Genomic DNA, 12,505 nt, shown 5'->3' with positions numbered 1-12,505 from the left:
TTGCTTACATTTCTTTCTCTTCTCTGCAGAAACCTGGAGGTGGATCCGAGAGAGATTGTTGTGGAGAAAGGAAACTCTGGATTAACCTGTTGGAGCTTTGAACTTCGCTACTTGGAAACCCTTTCTGTCTCAAGTCTAGTCTCTGACTTTCTTGTAAATAAACCTATTCAACTTTTGTTCAGAGTCCTGTGTCGTGAGTCCAACACAAACCCTAGTTTATGACAGAGACACCCAGAAGACCAAAGTAAAAGAACATACACCAGCCAGCACATTGACAGTTTTCCTGTCATCTCCTTACCACTGCAAACTCATCACTTCACTACTCTACTCCCACTTATGAACATGATGCTTTTGAACTCCCACTTCAGTTTTCGAGTCATCCACAAGCTCGGAGAGAGCAATCTGGCTGAGACTCCTCATGACCTCAGACTTGCAGGAGAGTGTGCTGCTCATTCTGACCAAAATAAAAGAATAAATCTGCAGTCAGATTCCTCACCGCTGCGAGCGAGTGTAAAACTTACTATTATATCTGCTAAACATCACATAATGTCTTTACATGTCTTTAAAAGAAGGAGACTTCAGCATTTTTAAAATAAATGAAAATGTGTAATTTAAATTAACATTGGACGCATTCAAAGTGAAAATGATCATCTCTCTCTCTTGTGGTGGTGTTATGTGTTCTCATACTCTAAATATATAAATATGAATCGCATAAAGTTTTATTACTATTATGTTTTCAGTCTTATCGAGTGGGTGGATGGGACTCTACCCTGTCTGTGGTCTCTGTGGTGATTTACAGGTGGATACGCTAATAAATAGCTCTTTGTTTCTGCGGTATGAGCTCTCCTGGGAAACACACACACAGACACACACACACACTGTTTGTATTTCAGTGCGGTGGTATGTTTGCAAGAACTACTGCAGTCCCAGGTCCTTGACCCTGAACCTGCGCCTGACTCTAAATTGAATCTTAAAACTGGTCTAAATCCTCAAAATTAAGACTGTAAGCAAAGTCCCCAAAAGGTTTTAAACTTGTGCTGGTCCTCACAAAGACAGGCATACAGGCACGTGCACACACACACTCTCTCTCTCTCTCTCTGGTCCATTACTGTCTCTGTACTGTCATATGAGACCTAATGAGCACTTCATCATTTGTAGTGTGTGTTCCTGTACATTTATCTGTGTAAGGAGGAACTGAAGCTTCAGATCTTGACAGTGACGTCTGAAGACATTCTGCACAACAAATATCAAGATCCGAGTGAGGGAATATCCCATTTAGAAATAAAACTCCTAAATTCAAAATCTTACACGGCTTCAAAGCCAGCTTATGTTCCTTCAGCTGCTCATAGAGTCACACCTATTCAATCTGAAACTGTCGGTGCATTAATCTGCCGAAGCATGACACGCTTATATGAGAAAAACAAGTTGGCCTCTTTTTCCTCATTAATGAGCACATTAACTTAGATTTCCGAGAAAACTTTTCCTTAAAAAACAAATCTGCTGCATTTTTCTATTAATGAGATATTTTAAAATCCTAAACGAGTCTCACTTCAGAGCTCGATTTGCCTTCCCTGCTTACTTTAATCCATGTTTTAAAAAATAGTTTGGGTCTGAAACACTGAGATACTTGCAGGTTTGAGCAATAATATTGTTGGAGGGCTCAGCTAATTAGCAGCAGACGCTGTAGGCCCTCCTCCATGCTGGACTTTGGGGTCTCATTAAGTCAGAAAAACAGCGTTTTTTTGTGTGTTCATGAAAGGGTTGCTCAGAACTTCTGTTCTGTTTTATTGCTTTAGATGGACTATATCTCATTATCTCAGGAAAACAAGTCTCTATGTTTTTGTTTTTTTACCCCCTCAATAAATGCGTTTTGCTCCTCTACTAATTACAGTTGTGTTTTCAAGGTTGTTTCAGCCTGGTTATTGTATAAAGCAGCACCAATCCACTGATCTATGGTCCTTACTAACTTTCGGAGCCTGTCCACAGAAAATGGACATTTTCCAGGAGAGTTTTCATTTACTGGCTTTATAAGGCAGGAATTTGTCCACAAACATCACTTTTGTTTCATCACCCATCTAAATCAATAAATCCAGGTGTTCCAATCACTTCCATGACCACTGGTGTATAATCAAGCACCCAGGCATGCAGACTGCTTCTACAAACATTTGTGAAGGAACGGGTCACCCTCAGGAGCTCAATGAATTCCAGCGTGGTCCTGAGATAGGATGCCACCTGTGCAACGAGTCACTAAATATTCCACAGTCAGCTGTTAGTGATGTTATAACAAAGTGGAGGCAACTTTAAATGACAGTAACTCAGCCATGAAGTGGTAGGACATGTAAAATCACAGAATGGGGTCAGCAGGTCTGAGCTCTATGAGCAAGCACTTTGGCAACAGTGGGAAGGAAAAACTCCCTTTTAACAGGAAGAAACCTCCAACAGAACCAGGCTGACGGGGGGAGGGGCCATCTGCTGCGACCGGTTGGGCCAGTGGTTCCCAAAGTGGGGGGCACACACAGCCATTGCAGTAGGGGGCGGTATGAATAAAAGAAAAAGAAATAAAAAAGAATGCTTGGACACTGCTAGCATAATGGACAGGTTTCTTGACAGCGTTCCCAAAAAAATGCAAAGCAGAGGTTGAAACATTGCCAAATATGCTTCCAAGCCAAAGACTAGAACATATGATGAAGCATATCTTGCCTTTGGCTTCACCTGCACAACAGCTGTCGTGCCAAGGGTAGGTCTCCCTGACAGAATTATTTCCCCCTGCGTTGGGATTGATTGATTTTTAGTTCACAAACACTTCTTATAAAGACTAACACTCCTGAAACTTTGGAGGTTTAAGCTCTTTATACAGTAAAGGTACAGGAGGATAAAAATCATTATCAGGAAAAATGTGCTTGGTTTGTTAAAATAATCTCATGTGAGAATAATACGACTACAGCACAAAGTTGATTACAGAGCGCAAACTGTACACCGGTTTAGTGGGTGAGCCGGTGACCGTAGGGCCAGGGTGCAGGAGGACCGAGTTCGAGTCTGAACTGCAGCCTCTCTGCATGTCTTCCTCTCTCTCTGCTTTACTGTCTCTATGAAAAAAGGCCCAAAATAATAATTTTTAAAAAGCACACACCTTCAAACACAGGTGTATGCACACACCTCAAGTCTGTCATTGCAAAGGTTGACAGACTCCACTGGAAGACTTTTTATTTAAAACTCTCGAGAGAGGAAAACAATCACACAGAAAACCCCACGAGTCTTCTAGGATCTAACGTCGTCTTCCTGCTCTGTAATTTTCCTCGCCTTCTCCTCCTCCTTTCTACTAATACCTCGTTTGTATCTCATCTGCATCTTCCTTCTCTTTTCTTTTCTCTAGACTATTTTCTTTCTTCTACCCTATTTTCCATCTTCTTTGTAGTCTACACTGGTTGTGATGCCGTTTTAATCCAGCAGGAGGCAGCAAAGATCAGTTTTTAATACAAAAGATGATGTCATCATCCATATGGATTATGGGGAAAAAATTGAGACAGCAGGATTTATTGTGATACTGTAATACTTTAGACTGCAGATGGTTTGCCTGACTATTAATACCTTTGTTTCTGGCATGAGTTACTTTTATGACGTTGACGTTCATAACTTTTGCTTTTGGTTGTTTCTGTGTTTCATTTTTATTTTTATTGTCTTTACTTTTGTCTCTCTGCCTGTGTATGTGCTGCATCTCTGGGCTGTTTTTCAATCGCTCCCTGCAGGTCCTGCTCTGACCACTTGGTCTTGCAGAAACTTGTGTGTGCAACATACATACTTATAATAAGGACGTTCAACATACACACAACCAGGACCAAAGACATGGAGACGCATATCCAATGCATAAGAATAAAACAGTGTCACAACAAATGAAAAAAAAAAGATAAAAGTAGAATAAAAATAATGATAAAAAGCCCCGAAGTGGATATTGGTCATTAAGGCGATGGTTTGCAGTAGGAATAGACGAAGTCTCGAGTCTTTCGGTTCTCCTTACAGCTACTCTAAAACAACAGCCAGAGGGTAAAGAGTCAAAGTCACTGTGGACTGGGTGGCTAAAAGTAATAACAGAATGAGCCTTTAACAGCTCATGGTTGTTAAAAGTGCCCAAAAGCCCGTCTTGCCAACATCCTGAGATTTTGCTGGCAGGTTTTACCAGAAGTCACAATCCATTTTTGTTGTTTAGAGTCCTATTACCAAACCAGGCAAAGATACAAAAGGAAAAAACTGATTCAATAAAACTTCTGTAAAATAAAGATGACTTTTCAGAAAGTTCTCATCTTACTTAAAAATCATTCTTTGCTGAACTTTTGCATCAGCATGAGGTTTAAAATACAGAAATCCAGTTAAACCCGATGTTCTGGATGGATGAGTAACAATAAATAAATAAATAAACGACTGGACTGATGTTAAACTTTTTTCCTTTCTTTTTCTTTCTTTGTTTTTTAGACCAGGGTGTTTAGTTCTGCTATAAAGGTGCATATGGAAGCCAGCCTCAAGTGGACATAAGAGGAACTGCAATCATTTTTGAAACTTCCATGTTGACTTCTTTCAGACCTCTGGAGAGTGGCACCTGACTGTCACATGCTTTCTACCTGGAAATTGATCTTTAGCTCCAGCTGCTACGCATTCAGTAAAGTGATGGGTTTTATTTAAAACAGGCTGGAAACACAAAAATCTAATTTTTTTTAACACTTTTTGGTTTGACTTGGAAAAGAAGATTATGCATGAACCAAAGGATTGATTTTAACAGTAAATATCCGAAATGCTTTCAGGATTGAGTTCAGACTGTTTTTTTTTTATTCTGTCCTTTATTTAGAGAGAAACAACAAACGAGTGAAACGAGAGAAAGAGGTAAATCCTCTCTGAGTCCAGCAGCAGCAGCAACGAGGATTATAAGGGGCTTAATATAGAAGCTTAGGGACACACACACACACACACGCTGCCCTGCATCCTCTCATCTCTGATCTGATGGGGACATAGCTTCTGTCCATCCATCCATCTGTAGTCTCGATCACAAGTATGTGGACGGTGCCATGTTTTTTTCTGTTTCAGCTCATCCAGGCTGAGGCAACATTAAAGTCTGAGCAGGTTTCCATTAGTGTACAAAGAATATTTGGAGACACAGACCTTGAGGTTATGGTGAAAGTGAGACATAAAGAAAGCTTATCGGACACAGTGACTCAAGTCTAAAAGGCAATTTCTCCATACAGGCTGAACTTAAACTCGAGCCTGCCTTGAACTTTTTCTTTTCAACACGTTCTCACTCCCTAAGCCTAATATTTTACGCTAGGTGACAAATCGTCAACTTTTTTACGCTTTCGGGTACCCAACACTTCCTAAGTAGAACACATGAGAACCGTTTGGACTCAATCTACACATGTTCGTTCATTTTCTTAAAATCGCTTTGGAAAACACTATTTTACATCATTTAACTGCTGGTTCAGGTTAGCAATAACGTTAGGGTTAGGGATAAGGTTTGGTTTAGGGCTGGAACACATGGCTGGGACGTCCGCGGGACCGTCATTCCACTGGAATTCAGCCATAACCTGGCGCAGACCGTAACAACGCGGAAGGTCACCTTTGCGTTCATCAGGAACGCCGCGGGACGTGACAAAACGTCGGTATACTACGCCCCGGGAGTGAGAACGATATAGACAAATTCCTAGGAAGAACATGTCGACTTTTTATGTGAGAAATCAGCTTAGACTATGAGTTATTCAGAGACTTGTTCAGAGTACGAGTATTACCCTCCAGGACAGTGAAACAAACTGCTACCAGCTCTAATTTCTCCCAGCTTCTATTGCACTTTTAAATAAAGAGTCCGTTTAAAAGGACACATTGTTGTGCACTTGAACGTTTGCTTTATGGGAAACATAAACATAATTAATTATTTATTTAATTTATTGTTATTTTTTATTATTTTAATGCAGCTATGTGTATGCCTGTTTGTTCAGGACAAATTTCCCATGTGGGACAGTGAAATGTATTCCTATCTTATTATTTTTTCCCTCTGAGCACATTGTAGGATCCTGAAGCTACAAGGGCATCCTGAGAGAACCCAGAGTCACCAGAGTAACAGATGCTGTTAAGTGTTAAAACTGAAGAATGATATTTATTGAATGGTATTCTGGAGGTTATCCACTATGAAAACCATCTTGCCTCAGTAGGACACAGCAGAGAGTTTTCCTGTGCACTGAAAGTCTGCTGGCATGACAGCTGCTGCACCCAAAGATTAGATTGTGTATTTACTGAATATTGTCCTGAAACTCTTCGAAAGTTTTCTAGGACTTTTTCCAGAGCTTTTGGTAGAGGCACTCTGCATCCTTCTCTGTATACTCTGAACTCATTCTCTGCCGCTGTTAGTCTCCTCTGAGGCCTTTCCCAAACCGCAGCCTCAATTCATGCTGACGCCACCTGTCGCTAAATACTGTCAAACCTCAATGAGGATGTGGTCTCAGCTAGTGCAATGTACAGTTTGCCATCTTTGTACTGTTAATGTTTGTCTCCTGAACTGAATTTAAACCACTAAAACTAAACAATGTTCATTAAAACTGCATCTTTACACAGAAATCTTACCTCCACTGTCAGCTTCTTACATGCAGCTTGCCCCAAACACCCTCTGCATCAGGCTTACTGGTGAAAACCCAGCTGATTGTTTTATAAAAGCAAAAGAAATTATTTCCTTGTAAACTGTAATCACTGCTAGTCATGAAACAAAATGCAAACGAAATGTTTCCAAAAATGTGAGAACTATTTGTAAAATGTCACTGAAAACAGAAACATTTAACTGACAGCAGAACAAATACAACATATCAGCATATCAAATCTGAAACCAAGACCACTGTTGATAAATAAGCAAATAAATACTCATTTTAAATTTAATGCCAGGAATAAAACACAAACTAACTGTATCACTTCTTATTTTTTAAATAACTCTGTTGATTTTGTGGAAAAAAGTTTTGAAAGAAAAATGTTTCCCCGTTCCTCCCCCATAGGATCCAAGCTGCTTTATTCATTTTTATTTCATAACACTTCAAATATTTTCAGTGGGGTGAAAGGTGTGGGCTGCAGGAGGCCAGTTGTGCCTTCACAGATATGAAAGCCACCCGCGCCATGTGCACGTGGATTCTGATAATAATGTGTCTCCTCTTCATTGCAGGTTTCAGTCATTTCCAAAAATGATTTCAGTTATTTCCGATTGGCTTGTTTTCACATTAATGATTTTTTTCTTTGCATTGTATAGTTTTAATCTGCACTTGTGAATGCAGGAATGAACTGTTTGCTCACAGTGATTTTCACATCTGCTCCTGAGAACATGCAGATATTTCCAAAGCAGTCTGTCTTTAAAGATCACCAGCAGTTAATATTAGTCTGCAGTCTTGTCCCAGGTGTATAAAGATTTCTCTGAATTCTCTGAATCTTTAATGATATTATTTACGTTACATGATGAAATCTCCAGATTCTTAATTTCTTTACCTAGTGGCCCACGTAGTAATCTATAGAGCTTTAAACCTCTTCCCATCTTTAACCGTGACAGAGCCTCTCTGCCGTTTTTATAACCTTAAACCTTAAACCTGATTAAGTTTCAGGGTTTGGAAGATGCTCGGTCATGTGTTTTATTGGCAGCCCTGCCCTCTCTTTTTGTAGAGACTTTATGCTAGCATCAAATTCAAAATGTTAACGTTAAAAATAAAAATACTCCTTTTAACATTTGATATGTTGTATTTGTGCAATTTTAGTTAAATGTTGGGCTTTTTATGTTTTACACTTTTAAGCTTTTAGAGAAATTGGATCATTTTAATTGTGAAAATGATTTTCACAATTAAAATATCTGAGTGCTCAAAGCCCAAGTAAAACTTGCCACATTCACCCATTCATACAAGCACTTCCTCCTATGGTTAAGTGCTTTACTCATTCACACTCTGAGAAACTCTGTGTTAGTATCCTGCCCAAGCATATTTCCGATGAGTAGATGTCCTCCACCAGGGCTGGACTGGGACAAAAAATCAGCCCGGGCATTTTGACTAGAGACCGGCCCAGCAGGTATTATAGGAAAAAACCATAAAGCCTTTGAATGAAAAGAAACGCTGTTGTGACAGTGATGTACAGTCTTGCTGGTATATGTATGATTTCTATACATTTTACATCAGATAAAAACTTTGGTTGTAAGATTCAGATAATTATTTATTAAAAGCGAGACATTTTAAAATGAGAATAAAAAGAAAAGTATTTCTTTGTGCCCCCCTTTCCCTGTTAATGCCCTACCTGCCCCCCTGGCAAAACTTTGCTAGACCCGCCCCTGCACAGTTACCAGCTGTCAGCTACATAAAAAAGGATCCTGGTGTTATTTGTCTCTCAGAAACAGTTCATAACTTCCCTTCAACTCATTCATGTCACCTAAAAGGTAAACCTGTTTCTCCATCACAGCTCTGATGATCCAGTAAGGACATCTCCTGGTTTCATCTTCATGTTTCCCTCTCACCACATAACCAAACTGACATCATGACCAGCAGCTTTACAGCTGTGGCTCCAGCAAACATCAGCTGATACTAGAAATTAATATTAAATAAATTCTAACAACAGCTGATCAAGCTTAAACGTGCTGCTGTTGTTTAAGGCGACATCCACTGGTTTCCTCTTTCTGGCGCAAAGTGGGCGATAAACAAGAGAGAAAAGCGGATCAGCTGATCATTGATCAGTTTCATGATTGAATGAGAGAAGAAGAGGCAGCTGACAGCATAAAGACACAGAATAAATCCACCTTTGTGTCTTTTTTTCCATTCTAGCTGAAGTACGGCACAAACTGCCCACCTGGTGGCCGATGGCCAGTCGGCTATGTCCTCCACAAAATCTTCCATTTCCATTTTTTAGAGGACACCACTGATATAACGCTGCACTGAAACTGAAATTAAAATTGCATTTTTTTTAACGTTTCTGGTACAGGCTTGTTAAAAAGACATCGCTTCCAGCTTTTTAGTGATCCATTAAATAATAACGAAATAATAATTTGATCTTGTGGTCTAAAAATAAACTTTTATTGTTGGAACCCAAAGGGACAAACAGCCACGTTAAGGGTTAATAATAACACACACCTGCGCCCCACTGCAGGGTTTTCGTTTAAAGAAAGAAAAATAAATAATGTATTTATTCGTCTCCTCTTTGACTCTGTGCAGGAACATAATCTGAAAAACTGACCTGTGATTTTAGTTCATGACTAATACTTTCTCCCAGAAAAGAAAAGGAAACAGAGGGATTACATTTGTGGTCTTGGGTTTTTACCTTCCTCAGAACATTTATCATTTTAATCAGTTCTGTGATAAAGGCTCCCGTCTCTGCGCCTTTAATTCGTCTCCATTTGCCCTCCCCTTTAACACCGATGTTTTTTCTGTTTAATCCCCAATTGGGAGAGAGAGGGAGGGAGAGAGAGGTAGAGAACCTCTGACAGACAGAGAGAGAGAGCGATGGGCAGATAGATGAAGAGAGTCAGATTAGTGAAGCGAAGCTTAAAAAGAAGCTGAATTCACCTCCTCGATCGCTGCATGTCTGGATTTATCCTTTTTTCTTCATACTTTTTAACTTCATTTGGAGGTTGATTAATTAATTAATTGATCGATGAATCGGAAAATTTAGCTGCATCAGAAGAAAGGTGGATTAATTTTCAGGTGCATTTGTCAGCGAAATGCGGATAAGTTGTTGGTGACTTGGAATAAAGCAGCTGATGACGGAACCGGCAGGAAACTGATGAAAGCTCGGATCGACTGACGATGATCATCGGTGTGTGGCGCTGAGCATCAGCGAAGATGTACGAGGAGAACCACCGAAGTAAGCGCTCAGTGAACCTGTCAGTGGATCACTTGGTTAAAGTTCAGATTTCTGTGTTTCAGCTGGAGCCAGACTGGAACAGCTGTATTTTCTGTATGAAGGTCACAGCTGTGCGATTAATCGACTACAGCTCATTTGGCTTTTATTTGTTCCCCGCAGAGTTATGGGAAATGCAGAAGTGATCTGAAACTAAAACTAAATTTTCTCTCCAAAGAAACTCACGAATAGAATTTTTAAATCTTCTAAATGGGCACATTTGATAACATAGAAATAAAAAGTTTGAACAAACAGCACAAGAGTAAATATGGGACGTGAAACATCTGGTCCAGTTTACCATCTGATTCCCTTCACATCACCTGAACTAATGGTTCCTATCATTATGTCCTGTTTCCCTACAGCCGTAAATCCTGTGTGTGAGTGTGTGTGTGATGCTGCAGTGTAGAGCAGAGATTCAAACCAATACGTGATCTTTGTGTTTCTTTTCTACTAACTTCAGCTTCATACAGCACATCTGTGCACACCTTAGAGATTTAGAAGCTGCTGTGATCATTTAGGTCACGTTGAAGGCACGAGGAGATCTTGAGCTTTGATATCTTCACTTTCTGGAGAACACGATCCTCACGCTAAATGTTTGTCCACTTTTTAATCTTTTGTGGTCATTTCACAGTTGTCGTGCTTTTACCTGTGGCCTTTATGTGCTTATTTTCAGTCTCTTTGTGCTTAATTAATTTCATTTCCTTTTATTGATTTTTCAACAGCAAGTTGTTTGCATCACAAGTTCTGGTCGCTCTGGGTGCCTGAACCTGAGTTTGTCAGTCAGGTGATGATGAAAGAAAACCAGATATACTGAATCATTTTTTCAGCCTCACAGTTTCTCTCTGATGAAATGAGATGAACTTGATCTCTGATCTAAAAAACAGATTTGCAGTAGAATCAACCTGTGGGTCTGCAGCTCTTTAAGGTCTGGTCTTTGTGTTTTTTTTTCCTGTGTCTGGTTTGTAATCCAGGCTCAGGAACCAGACAGAGTGCTTTTAATGCTTAACTTCAAAGGGGTGTTTTCTGCTTACTGTGTGGAACATCACTCATTGGGGAAACTGCGCTGTCCACTGAGGTGTAAAGAATATGTCATAGATGTGCCATGTGACTCGGGGTAGGAGGGGGAGGGGGGTTCGTGGAGAAGAAACTGGTCCTAGACTGCGGCATAGGGTGAAAAGCACTGTGCCCGTGGCCTTCTATGGCAAGTGCCAATCGGGCTTCACGGTGCCGGGCAGCAAGCACAAGGCCCACTGAAGGATGTTGGGCCCTCAGGCCACCCTCATGAAGTCTGTTTATGATTGTGTGGTCAGAAATGTTTACACCAGTGCTATCCTGGAGGTTATTTTTGTAGTTCTGGCAGCGCTCATCCTGTTCCTCCTTGCACAAAGAGCATTGTATGTGAATGTGTAGCTGTAGATGTTACTGTTATAAGTGCAGTGAATCGTGGAGGCAGAGGACCACCTCGTCGCTGTGGCCTGATCAGCTTTACTGGATTACAGTGATCTGTTCTGCTTGGATGCAGCCGTGCAGCATCTAAAGCTGTTGGATTGTGTTTATCGTTGTGCTTTATGTTGTGTTTCTGGATATGATGCAGTTGTGCATCTGTGTGGACACGCTAACAGTGGTCAAGTCTTCTTAACAAGGCAGGCCTCAGATCTCAGATATGGTAGCCCTGAAATCCAAAACATGGCAATTTAAAAAGGATGACTCTGCTTCATGTCATGTTGTGAAGTTTTATATATGCATATGTGCCACATTGAGCCCTAAAGAGTTGTCAGAGCCTCAGGTAAACATTGATCAGCTGGTCATCTCTGGAGTTACGCTGTTACCATGAAGGATGACTCTAATAGCTCTAACCTGGTGACATAATGCTCCATATAGAAAATAACACACATATGTGTGACTTGGAATCACCCATCTTCATCCAAACTGAGGACATCTAACATCCTAAAGCAGCACCTGTTTCTCTGTGCATGTGTTTCCTGCTTGTATGAGTCTGTTTCTGCTGCCTGCATTTGGAGCATGTCTCCTTTAATGTTTGGGCTTTTGCTTGTTTATGTTTTCTCCTCGGGGGCATCATATTATTAACACTCAGTAACAAACAGTCTCATTTGAGCTTGAGCTGATTTATTCACAAACATAATTTAGTTTTTGCAGGTAAACGTAAAGCAGCATAAAAACATAGCAGTGGGTCAAAGTAAATCTTTATTTTGACAGATTTTCAATCAGTGGATGCTCAGTAAAGTTACTCAGGTCTGCAATAGGATATTCCAATAAAGTTTAAATGGTTGAGGACACATGACAGTTAACAACCCATATGGAAAAGATATATATAAATCTTATAAAGTTTGTATCTGTCTTGAGTGAAACTTGTATGAAAAGCATACAAGAGTGAAAACAGATATAAGATCCCTTGAAAAATTATATAATGAAACTTGTATGTTTTGGATACTTACTAAAACAATATATGAAAGTAATGAGAAAGTGGCCACTTTCATGAGTGAATCATGTAAGTTTTTACTATTTCTTTTCCATATGGGAATGATCGATATCGTGTGTTTCTGAGACTGATGTTCTCCTCGAGGACCTTTTAGATCAATTAAAAAGATGTTAAAGTTGTTTTAAA

At 40.0% G+C, this 12,505-nt stretch overlaps 1 protein-coding gene across 1 annotated transcript in view; it reads left to right on the top strand.

The window, feature by feature from the left end:
• Positions 1–9,491: 9,491 nt before the first annotated feature.
• Positions 9,492–12,505, top strand: part of cacna1fb (calcium channel, voltage-dependent, L type, alpha 1F subunit) — a 46,674-nt gene continuing 43,660 nt past the window's right edge. Inside the window, exon 1 of the mRNA XM_082518949.1 lies at positions 9,492–9,843. Within this exon, the coding sequence (XP_082375075.1) occupies positions 9,822–9,843 (22 nt within the window). The 5' untranslated portion in view covers positions 9,492–9,821. The remainder of the gene's footprint in view (positions 9,844–12,505) is intronic.

The sequence above is a fragment of the Aulonocara stuartgranti genome (genome assembly GCF_965226115.1).
Source record: "Aulonocara stuartgranti genome assembly, chromosome: 20".
NCBI lineage: Eukaryota > Metazoa > Chordata > Actinopteri > Cichliformes > Cichlidae > Aulonocara > Aulonocara stuartgranti.
The sequence above is the reverse complement of the archived record's forward strand: the minus strand, read 5'-3'. Positions and strand labels throughout refer to the sequence as shown.